We start from the raw sequence: 19,840 nt of genomic DNA, 5'->3' as shown, positions 1-19,840 counted from the left end.
CTCAGTTACATATGTCACATGTTTCAGAGTCCTATCATGGAATTTGGCGGATGTATAAACTTTCCTAATTAATTATGCAAATTAGATACTGATTTGCATAAGACGTGTCCAATCATGTACATCATCACTCAAGCTATCTACCTACCAAAAATCATTACCAACCATCAAGCCCTCCTTGAGTTATTCCCTTTCAAAGTCAGACGCAAAACCTGCTCCTGCAGTTCCAAAAAAGCCGCTAGGGGGCCCAAACCCACACCACTTACTCTCTGTCCAAAGATCTATCTACCACTCAAAAATAAGTTCCATAGCATGTCCAGAACACGAGATATCAAAACAGGAAGTTCCGCTGCAGTACCGTAAGAAGCTGCTAGGGGGCCCAAAATCTCATCGTTTTTAGGTCTCATCAAAACCTACCAACATACCAAGTACCAAGACAATCCATCAAGGCATTCTCGAGTTATCCTGTGCCACTACAAACAAACAAACAAACAAACAGACAAACGCTACCCTCTGCATAACCTTCTCGGCGAAGGTAATGAGCTTTAGAAGTGGCGGGCACAGACTTTGACCTGACTGCGACGTTGTAAGACATATCGAGGGATAAAAAAAATTCCGACGCGTGGACACACCCATATCTAACAAAGCCATGGCTGAATGCTTTGATGTATAGCGTTACTTCATATTGGAATGTTCTACTGTATGTAAGATGGTATCCGACATCAGCACAGCTGTCAGGGTAAACTGTGTATTGTTGTGTTGCAGTTTCAATGGAATAAAATGAAAATAAAACCATGGTTTGGCACCCGGCAGGTCCACGACAGTGAACTGAAGACATTTGCGGGACAATCGTGGATCATGTCGTATAAAAATCCAGCTATTGTGACGGAAAATATACTTGTTGACGGTCGGTTCTATCATAATCTCGCGGAAAATCGTACAACATCAAAAATCGCCTGAGTGTATCCGCGCCTTAAAGGTTACGACAAGGGAGACTTGCGATGAAGTCAGGCAATGACATGGGTCAGATACGTGCTTGACATATGTAATTAAGAAACATGTTTGCACAATTTGTAGCTGCACAAACCATGCATAACTCGTAGCACATCGTGTACCATAAGCGCAACCACTAGGGACTTGCAGAAAATAACCCTAGAACATCATACTATTTTCTTTGTATTTTTTCTCCATGTATGGCAGTGCAGTGCAGGCCTGTTTGAAACTGGCATTCAATCAAAAATGTTTCCACCCAACAACTTGTGACACAAACCAGGTTCATTGACTCGAAGAGTCTCATTATATTGGGTGTGCCCGGCTTATTTTGTGCTGTCTGTTAATTCCAACTGAACACTGTAGAATGTAAGGCACTCCCATGTATCATTTTCAAGCTTTAATTACGTTTTAGTGTCGATAGCTATAGTATTAGGCTTTGAAAATGTCGACAACCAGAAAAGAAGTAACAACCCAAAAAAAATCGGCCTGGCTGTGACGTTGTCATGTCCTTTTCCCACATGTCCAGGGATAGAAAATGTTATCTCGGATTTTTTTAAACAAACCCATCAAAATGATGGCACATCGACTAGAATACTATGTTTTTGTGGTTAAAGGTAAGACTGAAAAGTAAAGCTTAGAGGAAACACCCAGGGGGGCTGAGGCAAATTTCCTTGGGGGTATGTTGGCCCTACAGCCGAGGAGATGCCCTGTGTAGGCCCCGAGAAATAACTGTCGCCTTGCTTCCATCTAAGGCCCAGAACAGCTAGAGAATGCCTAACGTTTCTGTGAGACGGGATTACGGCTGCAAATCAATGATATCTTTGCGACAGTTGTGGATATGTCCTACAATATTCAGTTGTGACAGAAAAGACTGTCGCAGATCGCAATGAGAAACGTCCATACGACGCCGTTACGAAGTACGTCAAGTTGATCAGGCAATACAGCACATGTTCAAAATTGATAAGTTTATCGCTCGACTATGACAAACTTTTGCATTGCTAAGACATAGTAAAGATAGGATACAGTATATCTTTTATGGCATGCATTGTATACGCCCACTCTCAAAACAAAAAGGAGGTATATTTATTCAGACGTCGAGAGAAGGAAACGGAAAGTATGGCTAGAACTAGTGTTACCTTGTTTCGTAGAACAACAGCGTTCGCAATCCGTGTCAGTTGACAATGTTGAGTCTTCAGTTGTAGGGCTCCTACGACGGACTCTCAAATACGTGTGAAGCAGAGAAAGATCGACGACGGTCGGCCGCGAGTCAGTAGTGTCCGGGGATGCCCAAAGGCAAGATATAAAGCCGCTCCCAACATAGTTTCATTCGTAGGCGTTGCAACTGACCTGTGAACTCTGAATCCATTGAATGGATTTTTTTCGGCAGTGTTAGTAGAACCACTATATTGCGTTTACTATGCGACCCACGTAAACTTGACGGGTGTTTAACCCAGGCCACAAATTAACTGAGCAAGCGAAAAAGAGAGGAAGGGGAAACTTCACGAATTACGAAGTTAAACGAATGTTCAAATATTCATAATTCCCGCACCTCAAATCACTCAATATTTGTCTCTTGCATTAAAGCTGTTTCTCAGTAGTATAGGTCAGTATATCTTAAAAATATTTATTATCTTTTTTTTTGTGGTCTTTATCACAGGTAGACGACGTCGCCAAGGGTATCTTGAACATCCTCTTCTCCAACTCCTCAGTGTACGACCACGCCTACAACCTCGCCTTTAAGGAAGCCTTCACTCTCAACTCCTTCTTAACGTCCATGGCCAAGGAGCTCGGCGTATCCGGCGTCAAGTTCGACCAGCGGCACACAGCAGTTCACTTCTACCCCGAGTCGCGGGCGGGGATTTTGGACACATCGAAAGCTGAATCCATACTGGGCTGGAACCCCACGACTTGGGAAAAGGCGCTGCACAGAAACTGCGTGTTTTACGAATACGTCATGACGCAAAGGACGTTTAAAACGTGCGAGTTGAAACATCTGGTGAAGACCTTCGCGTCGGACGTAGACAGTAACGGGACCAAGGCGTTTTTACACATGTTGAAGGACATGTACGATATAGAGACAAGAGAACTATTTTGGTATCATCAGGAGTTATAAATATGAAAAAATTACAAGTTAACAAATTGTTAGAACAAGTCTGTAGTTATGCTAGGGACGATAGGCAATTTTCTAGTAGAAGCAATAAATAAATGTTGAATATTCGGACTAGTTCAATTACTTATCAACATTGTCTTCAACGGAAGTGCGTTATCTCAGAACGGCTATTGGGAGGAAAGATTATAGCGTCCTCTGACGGCTCAATTTCTCTGCCTGGTCGCTGATATTGAGTATTAACCAGAATCGAAGGAGGCACTGTGATCTGTCCTCCCATATAGCCATGTGTTTTTTCGTTCATTGAAAAAGAGTTAGACTAGGAAAAAAACATAAATACAACGATGAATACAATTTGAAGTTTAGAAAAGAGTTATATATTAGAAGTGTTCATTTATTTCTCGAGTTCATGGGTTTGTGTCAACTCTACACGTAAGTCTAAATGTATTTGCCAAGTAGAAAATAAAGAGCCGGTGACATGCAGTTTTTCCCTCAAACACTAGGTGGCGTAAGTGGTCCAACATTTTTAGGGATAAACAATCATGGGTCCACTCGGCATGACATCTGTACTACAGTGTAGTCTGCATGTCTTTGGGGGTCGTCCGTTTTACATCACATCTGTGCTAAGGGTTGTATCCCCAATAGGGACAGTCCATTATGCATGACCTGCTGGACCCCCTTCAGTAGATGGAGTCTGGCAAACATCACTGGTAACAGGTGAGCCCTCGGCTCCTGAAACAAACAAAATAAAAAATAAAAATTTTAGGTATTAGTAAATAAACCACCATGACTTTTTTACAATTAACAGTGTTATGTTTCTGAAAATGTAATACATTATGTTGCGTACTGTGCAGCATAGATAGAAAATATACATCTATATAAAGTAGAACACTGTATTTTTTGACAAACGTTTAATCCTTACACACAACGTACATAAATTGCTACGGGGAGCTTTCGAGACGAACTCTGTCTCTTCGTCAACCCGGTGTTGCTATGAGGTCTCGTCTTGGAGTCTCCTGTAAATTCATTTATTTTCATGGGGACTTGACTTTGTGGTAGGAGAGGAAAGGAGCATTTCACTGAATTCTAAACTCAAGTTGTCAGAAAAATTACTTAATCTTTAAGCTAAACTTTAATGGTACTTCAGTTGTCACAATGACATCAAAGTAACAAGAAGCATTTTCTTTCTCCGACGATATCAGAGGATCACTTCTTTGGCTTTTACCCTCAACAAAATTGAACTGGTCCAAATGTAAAGTCAGCACGTTTCAGAGTATGGGGATGATAAGGGTCACTTATATGGTTAATGGGTGTCAAAGGTCAACAGTTGGTACCACTCATCACCACAGTAGGGGGGATCCAGCAAAACACAAGGTGGGATATTCCATTTTAAAAAGTTGACAGGTGGCCAGTTTGTAATTTTCTTTCTTCAAAATAAAGCAAACAAAATAAAATTGGGGGTGGAATCTTTTGGCTGGAATCCTACATTTTTCCCCAATGTGGTTACCGTTAACTTTTCAGGCTAAGATTTGATAAAGAACACATAGCAACAGATTTTACAATTACAAGTCATTTTCTGACGAGACTGACAAAATACAAATCTTTTCAATGGTATAACAATACATGGGCATTCTAATATTTCCATAGGTAACAAAAAACAAACAAAAAGATCAACCTCTAAAATCAAGTATGTTTACAATACATTATGGACTTAATGAATGGACACATCAGAATCTAAAAATTGAGAAGTTATTCAAGCATTGATCACATAATCAGGGGTGGAGTTCAGAATGTCGTCTTTCTGCTAATACCGTAAATCATTTAAAGTTTGCGGGGGGGGGGGCTAAATTTGCTAGTAGCAGGGGAAAGGAGGTGTTCCTGGTGTTTTAAATTTGCTGTCGAAACAATACAGTAGTAGCACAGTAGTTGAAGACGGTGCACGTTTGTTGTGCGATTAGCTCACAGTCTGAATTTAGTCATAAAAATTCCGCTGCAGATATATCCCGATTTACAGTACGGATACCCTTGAATGACTCAATGCATGCTGCCTTGCCCAAAATGGCAGCCATAGCTAGGCCAATGGTTAAGACAGTTTTGAACGTTTAAGGTGGGTGAACTACAGTAAAGAAAAGACTGTTTAACAGATGGGGTGATACAACTGTACCAGCAGTACATTCAACAGAATTACATTGAAGTCAGCTGTGCAAGTTCACAGTTGGTTAGGTGTGCTGTCATGTTACTGTAACCTTCACTATGTACAGAACAGGTTGAAAGTTTGAATTTGGAACTGTCTCTGTCCCAGAGAATGATCCAGCTCTGCACACCACAAATTGATATGTAAGTTTGTCAGGACATGATTTCTCAGTAGAAGGGAAAAGAAGTTGTTCGCAGCATGAAGAGTTTTACTGTGAGGACCGTCACTGCAAAAAACATTTATCAAACCGCCACAAAAATCATTTTATTTACAGTAAGAGAATTTACAAATGAAAATCAACTGAAAAAATGTCATGCATTACCAACCATATTTGTCTTTTGAATGTTGTCTAATGCAGACATCCTACTATTACACAGTTCTTTTGCTGTGATCATCACAATCAAAATTTTATGAGGTGGTCTCTTCTATTCTATGCCTTTACAGAGATGTTTTTCCTAAGTGAGACTTTCTGGAAAGCATTTGTCTGGGAACTTTTAAGATGATGTTTTGAAAACTTGTATAAGCAGATGCTCAGTACTTCCAAATGCCATGGGTATATGGGGCCATCAAGTTTCACAGCAAGACAGAAATGGATAAAACCTTACGAATGACAAAATACAGTTGATCGTGAAATATTTGCAGTGGTTTCCTGTTCCCCTTTTTTTTATCACACCACAAACGTGATCTCTGTGTTACATTGCGTTGGTACGGTTGTTTCAACCGCAAAATAAAAACACTGCCAACGCCCCCTATGGCGAAACTAAGTCCTGGCAAACTTGAATCAATCTACAGAAGCTCAGTTTTCAAAGTGGTTTTGATAGTCGCAGGGGAGGGAGTTACGAGGTGAGAAAAGCGCTGCATTATGTAAAGGCCATTGTGAACATGAACCTGGCAGAGTTTGTCCATAACAGTCCTCCCCCCCTTTTGTAATGTTGGCCAAACAAATGCAGTGTTATAGATAACATCAAAAATGTTATCCCAGAGTAAAAATTAGCAAAAAAAGGGTAAAGCAGTCTTTTCAATGAAGCAAATTTGTGTATTCTTTGTTGTCAAAAAAGGAGCTAAAACCAGTTTGTGTACTGATATCATCCATACAGTCATGTTTCTGTGGCATCTGCTTCGACGGCTGGGGGAAAGCATGAAATTTGTGACCATTGTTAAACTATGAACTTAACTCCCAATATTGCATTCTGCCAAGTACAATGTAGGTTTAATTCTCTCCACGTTTCTGTGTGTTCATTTCTTTTAGTACACCTCAGTAAGAGAAAACACATGTCCCTACACAGTGGTCTACCTACTGCTCTTATAGAGTAGAAGCCAGTTAATAGCAAAGTAGGTTATTGAAACATTCTATCAATTGCAACAAATTATCAGATCCCAAACTGTTTCCCATTTATGCCACTCTTGGTGAAATGAATTTTTGGACAGCACATTGTCACCAAACCCGGCTATACGCTAGAAAAGTGGTCAAACTGCATCCAAAAAGTGACTGAAAGTAGACATATACATGGTAGAAATGAAAATTACATTGCTAGGGAGAATCCAGGTGGTCCCAATTTTTCACTTGGCAACTGTTTAGCCAGACTTAAACAGCAGAAAATTACTGCAGCACTTTGTTTTTAAAACCAGCGCAACAGCCAAGTAGGTAAAGTTCTCACTTTGCGTTCAGTAGGTCGTGAGTTCAAACCCCGGCCAGATCATTAACCTCCCCTCACCTCACCTAGTCCAGTTTAAAAATGGTACATACTGCATTCTCTACTTAGTACTGAGCAGTTATGAGAAAAAGAGTTGTACTCTTACCAGTAGTACCCTAACTCTCCTGTAGTAGGAGCTCAGGTCTCGACTCAGGGCGATCAGGAAACTGCACACCTGGCAAAGGAATGTTCATATTATGAATCATATGAAGACATGTGAATATTTAAGCAATAGTCTAGTTGGCAATGTGCTCGCTTTGCATTTGTCAGGTGGCTGGTTAAAACCCCAGCCGGGTCATACCAAAGACTTCTCTCTCTCTAACCAATTTAATGTCTTTTATTCCCCATCATATGGGGGTGGGACGTGCTTGCACATGGATGGGGAAGCCCCAGAACTCCTCATCAAGTGCAAGTCTTTTTTGTAGCAAGAGTTTTTACGGCTGGATGCCCTTCCTAACACCGACTACTGTAGGGCTTAGGACATGGGAAATATGTGTTAACTTACCATGTAATTCTCTGCTTAGTCTTCAGCACTGAGAAAAGAGTATGGTACACACACCATCACCAGTGGACTATAGCTCCCTGCTGTAGTGTTTGCACAACTGTGTGGCCCAAGGGCTATAGAAAAGGAGATGGGCACTGCCCTATACACCAAAAGGTGTGGGAAGGATCTGAACTCAACTTTGGACTGTTACAAGAAAATCTACTTAGGAGATTTGAGGCCACTACTTTATGAATAATGATAACTTATCTCCTACTTTTTAAAGATATTTCTTAAACACTTCTTAATGTCATCAAAGGTATAAAATCTTCAACTTGGTTCCTTCAAAGTTAGAGGTTAGTTAAAAGTTAGCTAGTACTTCCTTCCCAATGAGGCTGCAAGCATTGAGAAACCAAAAATCTCATTATTAGTGATTCAAACAAATTTCATTGATAAAGAAGTGTATCTTGTAAGTTTTACGCCAAATGTACATTCAAACAGTTGCAATCCAACTCATACAGCCTCAAAACTGACGTGCTCCTCTACCATTCTTTCTAAATGAGTGCTGACGTTTTGGGGGTTCTCACCCAAAATGGGGGGTGAAAAGGAGGGAAAAGTCACTCTTTTTAACCCAACTTTTCACTCCTTGGGTCGAGGTAGAATGGGGTAAGGACCCCCAAAACGTCTGTTTAACCCCAAATCCAGTTGGTAGTGTAAAGATATTTCTCAAACAGTTCTAATGTAATCTAGAAATTCAAACAAATTTCATGATAAAGAAGTGTATTTTGTAAGCTTTACACCAAATGAACAAACATTTTCAATCCAACTTATACAGCCTCAAAACTGACATGCTCCTCTACCATTCTTTATGGCTGTCAAATGAGTGCTGTGACTCCAAGCAACTAGTACTACTTATTGGCTACGGTGGTCGCAGATGAATACTGTGTTCTGTGACCTCAACGGTCTCCATCCATTGGGGTGGAGTGGGGCTGGGTGCTCATAGACATCACTGACAGGTACATGTACGTGCATGCATGGATAATTTAGTGCAACACTAACCATTAAGTACCAATATAGGTCATTACGTGCTTCGGAAGGATCGAAGGTTCTTAACCTTAAAATGTCACCTGTTGTGTTGACCAGGCTGGGTAAACACAGAATAAATCACACTTCCAATTAACCCACTTAGCAGGTTAAATAATGTCATGTGTGGAGGTCGTTAATCTTTTACGACGGTTATTATTAGGCTGTTACTGATGGAATGTCCGACAGGTTGTATTAAACTTCTAAGAGTGACGTTTTAGTGACTCAATTGATTGCATTTAGTAGCTTTTTGAATGAATTTACCAATTAGTACAACTTACAGTAATAGTTTAATTCAGTTAACATACATCTACTTGAATAAGGCTGTTTTTTCAAAAAATGTACTTAAGTTTCTGGGTTTGTATCCCGAGCAGGCACTGATATTGTGCCCTTGGAAAAGGCACTTTATACCTACATGTATTTCCTCACTTGACACGGTGAAAAGGAGTACCTAGCTTCGGTTAGGGACAACATCTCGGATGGGACATCAAGTCGGAAGTCCTGTGTTGGAGGATTATGAAACCACACCTTGAATCGCTTGAGCACATTAAAGAGCCCACCACAGTTATCGAAAAGATTAGGGGTCCATCCCAGTTTGAGTACATGTAGATCAAACCTTACAGTCTGGTCTAGTCTTATGTAGCCTGTACTTACTGTACAAAGCTGGTGTGGCTTTCTATCGATTATGCAAAACACACAAACAAACCTGATGTGTGAGTATCTTAGCCCTTGTTTTGTTCACATCCACAACGGTACCCTGCACCAGATCAGGATATGGAAGGATGTAGTTAAACAGGAGTTCCCACTCTTCCTGTAGGGGGACGAGGGTTAAAAAGGTCACATTCCTCTTAGTGTAAGGAAGCTAAAAACAGTCAGGGAAAAAAGAACCATGTTTCTATCTTGTGTGTCTGACAGTAATCTTACAATCATAGACAAATGAATGCATAAATGAACGAACCAACGAACAAATCTATTTTAATAATGGTTTGGAACAAATGAAAATTACAATGTGACAAATAATACTATCTCAACCTGTATATGGAAGGAACGAATTTAAGGATCCTCAATGGTTAGACATAAACATGTAGCTTTAAGAAAATAATGACCCTTAAGACAAGAATGTAAGACTCACCTCTTCCTTAAGAAGTGAGAAATCCACACTACCGATGTCTGGAAGATCTGGATAAACACCTGAAGGAGCAACAAGTTGGCAGGTGATGAAGTCAAAGAAAGGACAAAACAAAAGCACATTCAAAATGAAAAAAATTGGACACACCAAAAGAGCACACAGAGGCAATAAATGTACCTGCTTGCACATCCTCCTGGTAGTGTTTGAAGAGAGTAGCCAGTCGAGCACAGTTGTACAAGATGAACGCCCCTCCCTTGTTGTCCTGGGGCCCCTCCCCGCTCTCCTTGATGGAAAGGTCCAACTTAGCCTGTACATAAATGTAAGGGATATGCCACATTAAAAAACAAAGAGAGGACCTGACGTCTGGTTCCAAAGGAATGTGAAATTTTAACTAACAAATGATAACAATAAGTTTGGACACTTGCACTGTGTTTTGCAAAAAAATACTTTTGAGGAGCAAACATTTACATGCGATATTTTATATCAGCTGATGTGTTGGGTTATGAACTGATTGCCATGTTCCCTGACTGTGATGTCCCATACAAGTTAATGACAGGTAATTCAATTTTCTTCCGACAACATGTTCTTCAGTGTCAAAAACAATTTTTTTGATGATGTAATATTCAATGACAGGAAAACCATGCATATCTAAATTTGGTGTAAATTCCATATGTGTATGCTAATCTTTACCATTACTTGTTGAACAAAACCAGAAAATGTTGTATCATGGTGTCATTAGTCATATGATCTTTACTTCCTGCACTCACAATGTTCTGACAGGAAGTGAAGAGGAGCTCAAACTTGATGGCAGCAGCCGTCATGGCAGTGATGGTGGCATCCCACCCTGCACCTGTCAGTGAACACAACTTATGTCAGGCTACAAACTAATTTGTTTATTTTTATAGGGACTTAATTTTGGCGGTAGAAGGGGTAAGGAGTTTTTAGCAGTGTTTTAAGTTTGCAGTTGAAATGATTCTACATATGTTACGAATGAATAGTCATCTGAGATGCATATCTGTGGTGTCATGAATTTGGGGTGGAGAGGTGACAGAAAAAACTATGTTAAGCAAAACCACTTTGAACATATCATCAAGATTTACAGTGCCACATTTAGGAAATAAGTCAGAATTAAGTCAAATAAAATGAGGGGGCGAGCATGAAATGATGGAGAAAAATCTCAGGCTAGGCATAACCAAAAGAGAAATCTAGATGACTTTAAGAAAAAAAGACCAATTTGTTACCTTGCACTGCATCCCCGTACTTGAGTACAGAAGCCTCCCTCATCTGGACATGCCTTAGTCTGGGAAGAAATTGAAGATGTCATCAAAATCTTGTACTTCTAAGAACAAGGGCAATCATGTCATGTCACACAGTTCTAAGTTGGCATGTGCAGTCATGATGGTCTAAAGTCAAAGTATAAGCTTAAGGTCTCTCACGGATAAACGTTTCAACATTTTCACATATTTGTCTAATTCTCAGGGGGTTTAACTTAAACCTCTGACCTTACCCACAATCCCCTTCAGCATTGTAATTGTGACTTGTGAGGTGGCTTATAATTATAGGAAAACACCACTCCAGAGATGAAAATCCTCTCAACATAGCAGAGAGCAAAGACAATGACACCAGTCCAAAATGTTTTTAATGTGTGCTTATACCAAATACAGCTTCAATCATCTTGACTAGATCTTAATCTTATCCTTACTATCTTTACTATTCATTCCTACCTCCAGAAGTCCTGTGCTGTCAGTTGTTCTGTTGTAGAGGTAGACTTCCTGGCTGCTACAGAGTTGTACACTAAATGGGTCTACAGATGAAAGAAAGACTGACTGAGATTTAACACAAATAAAGGTTTTAGATATATGTAATATTTGCTTTCAAAGAAACCACTATAACAACACAGCAATATACATTTTTGTTTGAATATATCAACCTAGTGGGAGTGCTCACTTTCTATGCGGTAGGTTTGATTCTTGAACCAAGTCATACCACCATTAAAAATGGTGCATACTGCTTTATCTGCTTAGCATTCAGCACATAAGAAAGAGTACGTCAGTTGAACACGTACACAACACTACCAGTGGACCAGACCCCTGCTGTAGTGCTTGCACAACTGTGTGGCATAAGGGATACGGAAACTGAGATGGGCACCACAGAAAGGTGTGGGAAGAACTTTAACTTATTTTTACCTTCACCCTGCTGCCTAAACCTTGTAACCAATAGAGAACAGTAGTAGTCATCCAAATGGCTACTTCAGTGTGCTAATGCAAAATGCTCTACAATGCAGGATTTTGTGATCTTGACTGACTGACCTGAGAGGTCGTGACCTCATGTGGGGTCAGCGTTCTCCAGGTCATGTCCACCTGCTGACTGTGGAAGGCCCTCCCATGGCTGGCCACGTGTACCACAACAGGTGCCTGATGAAAAAAAAAATGATAAAGGAAATATTGGTTTAAGGTTACATGTATATATGGATCTTATAAAAGAGAGACAAAATCTTTACTGACACAGCAGCATCCCTAAAGTTTATACAACCATATGATAAACTATGGTCTGAGATATTTAACATAAACACATAATACAAACATACATATCTGAAGACAATAGCATTACCTTGGTGTTCACACAGTCTAAGGTCCTTTGCAGAGAAATGACTTCTTCTAGCAGCCTGGTTGGCTGATTTCCTTCAAGGACTGAAAAATAGAAAAAAAAGCATGAAATCAAACATTATCGTGTTTTTTAAAGTGTTTTTTAATACAATGTAAAAATAGTTTAAGCTTCTTCTAAGCTGAACTGGAAATGGGGCAACACAGTCACACTGGTACAATTATTAAACTTACCTGTTACGGTCTTCAGATTTGGTTCATACCCTTCTTTTCCTAATGAAAGAAAGAAAGAAATACTTATTAATCTAGAATTAACGTTTTACTCAGAAATGCAAGAAAAATGCCCTCTAAAAACATATTGTATATGCATGATAACAAAAGATAAAAGCAATTTGTGATTAATGTACATGAATGCAATCTGTGATTCCGTACATCCATACTTTTCTACTATTGCATATCCACAGCACTGTCGACACATCAACTTACCAGTTTGTAAGCCATTCTCCTGAATGAATTTCTTCAGATCTAGCGTGACGATTTCTTCCGTTTTTGTCATTCCTTCACCAACCGCAATTTTCCAGTCATCCAGTCTTTTGCAGTCTTTTGAATCTTCATTATCATTGGACGATAAATGTCTTCTGTCCTCAATGTTTGATGTTTTATATCTAGACTCCGCTGTTGCCTGTAGAATTTTTTCTCGAGTTTCCGAGTCAGAATCCGCTGCTAAAGCCTGAAGACCATCACAAAGAATGTTCCAAAATTCTCCATGTTCTTCTTGTAAGTTGGGTCTGACCTCATGTACTACAAACCTGGAAGAAAGATATTTCAAAAGGTAGGTTATTGAGAAATCTATCATACCTTTTGCACTGTTTATAACAACGAGAGCCTGTGTAACACAGGCTACCTATAGGAAAGCAGAGGCTGGTATAATGGGCTGTACCACAGTAACCACACTACTTTCAAAATATGGGTGTTATTCTGTAATGTTGCAAAAACTGAAAATACTAAAAATTCTGCCAGAACCCAGTCTCTACCCTGACAAACTAATTAGTGCTGGTACATTATATATATAAGGAGGTTCACGATTCTAAGTATGAATAAAATAAATAGACATATGGGCAAGGCCAAAAGTGAAGGCCCCTGAGATATTAAAAAAATGCCAACATTGAGTCCAGACATGTTTAAATTCAAAGCATGGTAGGGACAGGAACTGTTTATAAGTCAGAGGCCTTCACCTTTGACCGTATGCATGCACACTAAGTTAGAATCATGAACATCAGTTTTTATCAGTTTATGTCTTACCCTCCAGCCTTGAGTAATGCAGCCACATGTGAAGCTATCAACACTCCTCTCAGCTGTACTAAACTCTGTCCACCATCATTATTATCACCATCAGAAGTCTTGTAGTTTTGTGGTACAAGATTCACTATGGCCACCTTGTCTCCATCACTCTGCAGGCATCCATAGTTCGACTTCAGTTTTTCCACATTGGAAAGAACTTTGTGGAACGTGAGCGGCTGGGAAAGCTTCAGACAGATCCGGCCGTCGTCTGACGAGCTAAGCTGCTGTACAGGTAAACTGAAGTTGAGCAGGGATTTAGTCACTTCTTTTGAAGACAGAAAGTCTTGAAGATTCTGAAACAAACAAACAATAAGATTACGAAAAGACCTTTGACAATTTGGCGTTCTGTGTACAGAACAGCAGTGAGTCATCTTCCACGGTAAGTTGCGCCCTTCCCTGATGTGATAAAAGATTATAAATCATTACTAGTATATTTATGCGTGTCACGGGTAGAAAATTTCTACCAAATTAAACCCAAATGGCCACAAATATTATATTTGTGGCCATTTGGGTTTAATTTCGGTGCTATAGGGGCTAATGACATCATACACATGCAAATATATAGGTCTGCCATATCTACGTTCAACCAAGCAGCATGGAGGCTACGGCTATTTGATAAAATTATACAACGTACAAATACAATGCTAGCTAAGAAGACGTGAACACCGCCCCCTATACGCCCCCCTCCCCACCCACACTCACCGCTCGGTCTGGAAAAGCCGCTTTCACGAAAACTGACGGGACTACGAAATCTCCATTCCTGAGTTTCGTACTTTGTTTGAGTAACACGGATTGCCCCGGCCTCCTGAACTCTTTACACTGTGCTCTGTTTTGAAGAAAATCCTCGAATTCTGTCGAAAAACACTTCAGCAAACATCCGCTTTCCGCCATCTTGGTTTGCTCTTTGACCTCACGGGTACCCAGCAAGCTGTTCGCTAAAAGTAACCAAGTTTCGTACAAAGTGCAGTAAACGTTATATGGTGCTAGAATTTCTGTCTTGTGCCCATTGCCTGTTGTATGTGTGTGTGACATGTGAGTGTGTGAGTGCTTGTGTGTGTGTGTGTGTGTGTGTGTGTGTGTGTGCGTTTGTGTGCACGTGTGTATACGGTGTGAGTCTGTGTCTTTTTCTACGATTAAAAAATACACAAGACAGCATGGTCATATAAAGCACTTGAAAGAAGGTTGAAAAATCTATTCTCAATCTTCGTGCTCATACCTCGTCTTTGCTGCCATTTTTATCGGTGGGACTGGCCATGGTGATGCCTGCGAACGATTGATTGATTGATTGACTGGAAAGATCGCAAAGCAGAAGCCTACGATGCAGACTCCTCCCGGCTGGTTTCTTTTTCAAGTTATTGTTTTTTTATACTATTAATTTTTTTTTCTAATTGCTGGCCGGGACAACAACAAGAAAAAATGTAATAGTAACTTAGAAAATGAAAACAGCCGGAAGGAGTCTGCAACGGAGGCTAGCAGAGCAGTATGGTTAAGGCGCATCGTCTGCCATTTCAAATTACTAGTACATCTATTTCATACTGTAACCTAGCCTCTACCAGGCTCCGCGCGATCGCTGGGAAAATAGTAGAAATCGGCCAAATAGAGTGAATAGCCAGGGTAGTCCTCTATACAGTGAAGCTCCGTAGATCGCCTATTGAGCTTCACTGTATAGCGGACTACCGCTGGCTATTCACTCTATTTGGCCGATTTCTACTACTAGTTTGCCAGCGATCGCGCGGAGCCTGGTAGAGGCTAACTGTAACCTGCCACAATTATCTTGTCGAAAAAGTGTAGTACTTTCTTTATCTTGCTCAAGGCGCGGCTCTCCTCAAACATGGGGCCGACTCCTTTGTAGGACTTAAGGCACTACTGGGAGCGTAGGGTAGTCCCTACGGCCCAAAATCAGGATTGCCAACCGCTACACCTTGCCACTGCCCGCTAGTACACTTGTTCAGTCGCACAATGTTCACGTCATTGTCCATATCCAGTGTTTAGCTACCTGTTTAAACACCGTTTAAACACCGTTATTACCCTAAATGCCTAATGACGTATTTATTTCCTCAATTAAGCAGTGTGTTCTTATCAGTTTATGGGGCTCTTCAACCGCTTAAAACCTTATCTTTGCGTCCGGGAGTTAAGTTACAATGCGTCATGTGTCTTTCCTCTAGCGTTGTTTTGGCAAATATGAGCGTAAACCTACAAAATACTGGACAGGTATGGTCGTCCTTTACTGTATCATTAGGAAAAAAACAGGACAATCACAGCATGTTTGCGAATGTTTACAACGAGAAGGTGTTTACGATTATATATAGTATCTTCTGATCAAAACAACACACACTTAGCAAGACCTTTGAAACGCTGCTATCGAAAATATCTGAGCACTATGGCAGTAAACACATTCGGGACACGTAAGCATTATTCCTGTAAACAGTAGAGGGCTCCTGAAACGTATTCAGAACTATTAAATCAAGGACATAGGTCTCAAAACACAAATTAACTCAGAGAAAGTCTTGTGTGTGAGAAAGGACGATCAAGAAACGCTCATTGACTAATACCTTCCACTCCTCTCATACTAAGAATTTTTAAAAAGACATTTACTAAAGAGATTACTATTAGTCTGACAAAAAAAAAAAAACTCCCCTCCTTACCATACTACATGTACCTAGTTCGTCCATTTTCTTTGTCCATCAAATTTGTCGCGGTTTTAGCGACAAGTTTCCTTTACAGCTTATTTGCCGAAGGACCGTTATTTACAGCGATGTGGCATGTTTAGATCTCCAATATTTGCAGTACAAGGAAGACATAACTAATGTGATCAATCTTACAGAATAACGTACTCAGGCGACGGTTGAACGGAGAGGGTGGGTAGCTGTCACGGTTAGTTATCACAGGTGACTGAAATTGTGCGTACGTGTATGGTTGAGTGTCAGGGTCGAACTTCTCACAGTGTTTTCCGTTATCACCATCATACGCTATCTTATTTTTCCAATTTGCTCGAGAACGGTAAAGTACCGGTGAGCGTAAGGTTGAATACACAGTGTTATCCTCGCCTTAGTTGTACAAACAACTTTAGGAAAACAAAGTTTGCGACGTATCGTGCATTCAAACACGTACATGTGAGGGAAACCTCCAAAAGTCCAATGTCAGGAGAGTAACATCGACTTTAACGTGAAAAAAAAGAAATATCGATAGAAAAGAGAGGTCTTAATTTAAGCTTCTTTCTCGTCAAAATTCTGATGTACAAATCAAAGATTAATGGGACTACAAATTATCTGCTTGACTTGTGGGAAAGTACACTAAAACAAATTAGTACAAGAGTGGCGTGCGTAATTCATTTAGCTCTAGGGGATCTAATTACATATTTGTGCTACCATCTCTGTCAATCTTGACCAAATAAGGAGAAGCAAAGTTTGCGAACTGTGTGTTAGATGGGCAAACAGCGGTTACATGTACGGTAGTCGATCAAACATATGAAACATTTCACAACATAGCGATAACCCCAGTAACATTAATCCGCCGGGTTACAAAAAAGTTCTACTTTGTAAAACAGTCGGTTTTAGAGATCTCTAGTGCAGCACCCCCCGGGTATTCACAGTTTAGATTTACAGGGGTGCATTATACTGGGGAACGTTGGGTTGGAGATACGTTTGGACGTATCTTTTCAGGGTGAAGGAATTATGTACCCTGGTGGAATTACGATCAACTAAGTAGATGTTATATATATATATATAATATTGATAAAAAAGCTAACGTTATAGGTTGAAGGTAATATGTTGAAATATGAAGTTATTACAATAAGATTGACAATGTACAATGTGGCGCACGCATCCAGAAAGGTATAAACGTCGACATTTTGACATACACAATGTAAAATACTTAGTAACAATAAAACTGCTTTTAGGAATGCAATTCGCGTGCTGCGTTATATAAGGCTTTGGGTTTGAGTGCCATATGTGTTGCCGTCGTTTTGGAAATAGCCAAGTTGCCCCCCTCAAACCACTGTCCAGGAGGTCTAGCGTCCGTCCATTCGTTTGTTTGTCACAAATATACTACCAAGACAAACATTTCCCAATGTCCAGATGTATTTTCGTATCTTTATTTACAGTCTCTCGATTATGAAACTACTTCAATCTATCATTCCGTGTTTGTGGTTTGTAGTGTGTTATTTCTCGCACGTTCTTCTGACAGGCTTTGTTCTAAATCGGCGCCATAATCTGGCTTTAGGCACGTTATGGTTGTCGAGCTCTGTTTTTTCCCGCCAATTCTGTCTGTCAGCTTGTCTGTCGTCTGCAAACGTGGCCGGCTGACTGACGTAGTTTGGCCGGGTCACGCGTGCTGTACGGCTACAGTGCAGATGTACACTTCCCCCCGCATCACTTCACGTCAATGCCGGCTTAACAGTTCGGACAACAAAAATTCGCTGATCCCGAAAGTTTTGCTGATTGGAAATGTGTTTTTTAGCGGAGGGTTAACTTTAATGTTACGGTAGATTAACCGTGGTAAATGAACTAATGTCACTTGGTCAGTGGAATTTGTTTGTGGCATTGCTCTGTATGGACATGTGGTAACTGTGAATGCTCATTATGTAACCCTACATGCGACCTTGAAGTCTTTCATTTATTCTTTCATTCATTCATTCATTCACTCATTTGTTCATTCAAGTATATGCACATCTAAGCGTTCGTTCTGATTGTTGTTCTCTGAGGTTTTCGTTCATAACATGGTCAAAGGTTGTGTCAACATTTCCTATTCGCGGCGGTTGAGTTAACATCATACATGACATGACATGCATGATACAAAGATAAAAGATGAATTTCGACACACACCCCTAACGGATAGAAGAACTTTATTGCACGACAATTGTACATGGTAAAAGGTAAAGCAAGAATTCTCAAACATAACATTAATACAAAATAGAAGTATAGAATAAAACTTAACATCCTAATTACTAATACAATAAGGGCTAGCATACATTTTTGATATAGTGTTATAACGGATATCTGACGGTAGTCATTAGCACCTCCGTGTTGAGGGGCACAAAGATTCTTTATTTACTCTACTTCTCTATCTGCCTTGTATTCTTCGTTCTGTCATACTTCTCATTGTGCCCTTCATTCCTTCGTTCATTACTCGTTTTGGCGAACCGTTTCTCCTTCCCTCCTCCCTCCCTTCCTTCCTTCCTTCCTTCCTTCCTTCCTTCCTTCCTTCCTTCCTTCCTTCCTTCCTTCCTTCCTTCCTTCCTTCCTTCCTTCCTTCCTTCCTTCCTTCCTTCCTTCCTTCCTTCCTTCTTTCCTTCTATCTGAGTTTTCCTTTTAACTGTTTAAGCACACAAAAATACTTGCTGTAGATGGCTGAGGACGGGGGGGTTACATTGCACCCAACCCAAACCCTACCCCTCAACATAACGTCACTCAACCCCCCCCCCCCTTCCACCTTGTGACCCACATGCGGCGTCAACACCAAATCAGACTGACACGTTCTACCAACCCCCCAGAGACCCCCTCGACCCTAGCGTCGGCTGCATCAAAGGCCCAGGTGAGTTTAATAAGTGCCCAGGTACGAGCTGTCATGAGAAGAACCAATATTGTCCGACTCTTGACGAAGCCGGGGCTCTCCAAACCCTGAAACAATAGGTGCTCGTCAGAACGGCGTGTTTACTCACCGCGACACCGGTCACCAGGGCAAACAACGTCAGGCCACGGGAGGGGAATCGTATGGTTAGCATCCCCTACAGACTCCAAGTGTGATGCGAAAGCGTAAAAAAGGGGTCAAAAGGAAAGCTAGACGCCTAATTGTTTGGAAATAGAGATGATAACCAACATAACAAGAATTATTGCGACAGAAACATAGTTTCACGACCACCGAGTCTTCCATTCCTGTATTCAACACGTTCGTGTGGTAGCCTGGTATCATTCACCAACTACACTGAAGGCTGCCGCACTAGTTACGTCACTTCCAGAACTACACTCGAGGCTGCCACATGCATGACATATTTCTCATTTTTGGTACTTTCTAGTCATGTTGACCACCGCCAGAATTTTTTTTTTCGAAATCAGACAAAAATCAATGCGCGCGATGATGGCATCTAGAAAATTTGATCTCTTTGGCCTTACGGTGCGAAAAGTGACTCGAAAAGCGAGATAGGAACTAAAATTACAGGACAAGCCACTTCACACGTTGTTTTCTGCCTCCATTTCATACATGTACGTTGCACGACAACA

The 19,840-nt window shown here is 40.6% G+C and overlaps 2 protein-coding genes across 2 annotated transcripts in view; one reads left to right on the top strand and one right to left on the bottom strand.

The window, feature by feature from the left end:
- The window catches only part of LOC136434613 (UDP-glucose 4-epimerase-like), a 29,896-nt gene extending 26,302 nt beyond the window's left edge, over window positions 1-3,594 (top strand). Inside the window, exon 4 of the mRNA XM_066427508.1 lies at window positions 2,648-3,594. Coding sequence (XP_066283605.1) covers window positions 2,648-3,103 — 456 coding nt within the window. The 3' untranslated portion in view covers window positions 3,104-3,594. The remainder of the gene's footprint in view (window positions 1-2,647) is intronic.
- Window positions 3,452-14,554, bottom strand: LOC136434612 (DALR anticodon-binding domain-containing protein 3-like). Its single transcript, XM_066427507.1, has 14 exons — window positions 14,325-14,554; window positions 13,584-13,915; window positions 12,768-13,090; window positions 12,516-12,554; window positions 12,289-12,368; window positions 11,988-12,092; window positions 11,403-11,482; window positions 10,920-10,978; window positions 10,446-10,528; window positions 9,856-9,985; window positions 9,682-9,740; window positions 9,256-9,360; window positions 7,092-7,160; window positions 3,452-3,829 (listed from the first exon to the last, which is right to left on the bottom strand). The coding sequence occupies exons 1-14, from the start codon at window positions 14,511-14,513 to the stop codon at window positions 3,710-3,712; spliced, it is 1,773 nt and encodes a 590-aa protein (XP_066283604.1). The 5' UTR covers window positions 14,514-14,554; the 3' UTR covers window positions 3,452-3,709.
- Between the last annotated feature and the right edge of the window lie 5,286 nt (window positions 14,555-19,840).

The sequence above is a fragment of the Branchiostoma lanceolatum genome, chromosome 5 (assembly GCF_035083965.1).
Source record: "Branchiostoma lanceolatum isolate klBraLanc5 chromosome 5, klBraLanc5.hap2, whole genome shotgun sequence".
Lineage (NCBI taxonomy): Eukaryota > Metazoa > Chordata > Leptocardii > Amphioxiformes > Branchiostomatidae > Branchiostoma > Branchiostoma lanceolatum.
Note: the sequence above shows the minus strand (reverse complement) of the source record. Positions and strands in the feature narration are given on the sequence as shown.

Excerpts from the sequence above, each read along its gene's own strand:
- LOC136434612 (XM_066427507.1), bottom strand. The coding sequence starts at position 14,513 with ATGGCGGAAAGCGGATGTTTGCTGAAGTGTTTTTCGACAGAATTCGAG. Across the intron at positions 12,369-12,515 it reads AAATCTGAAGACCGTAACAG|TCCTTGAAGGAAATCAGCCA; the intron begins GTAAGTTTAATA and ends TCTATTTTTCAG. Across the intron at positions 9,986-10,445 it reads TCACTTCCTGTCAGAACATT|GCTAAGTTGGACCTTTCCAT; the intron begins GTGAGTGCAGGA and ends ATTTATGTACAG.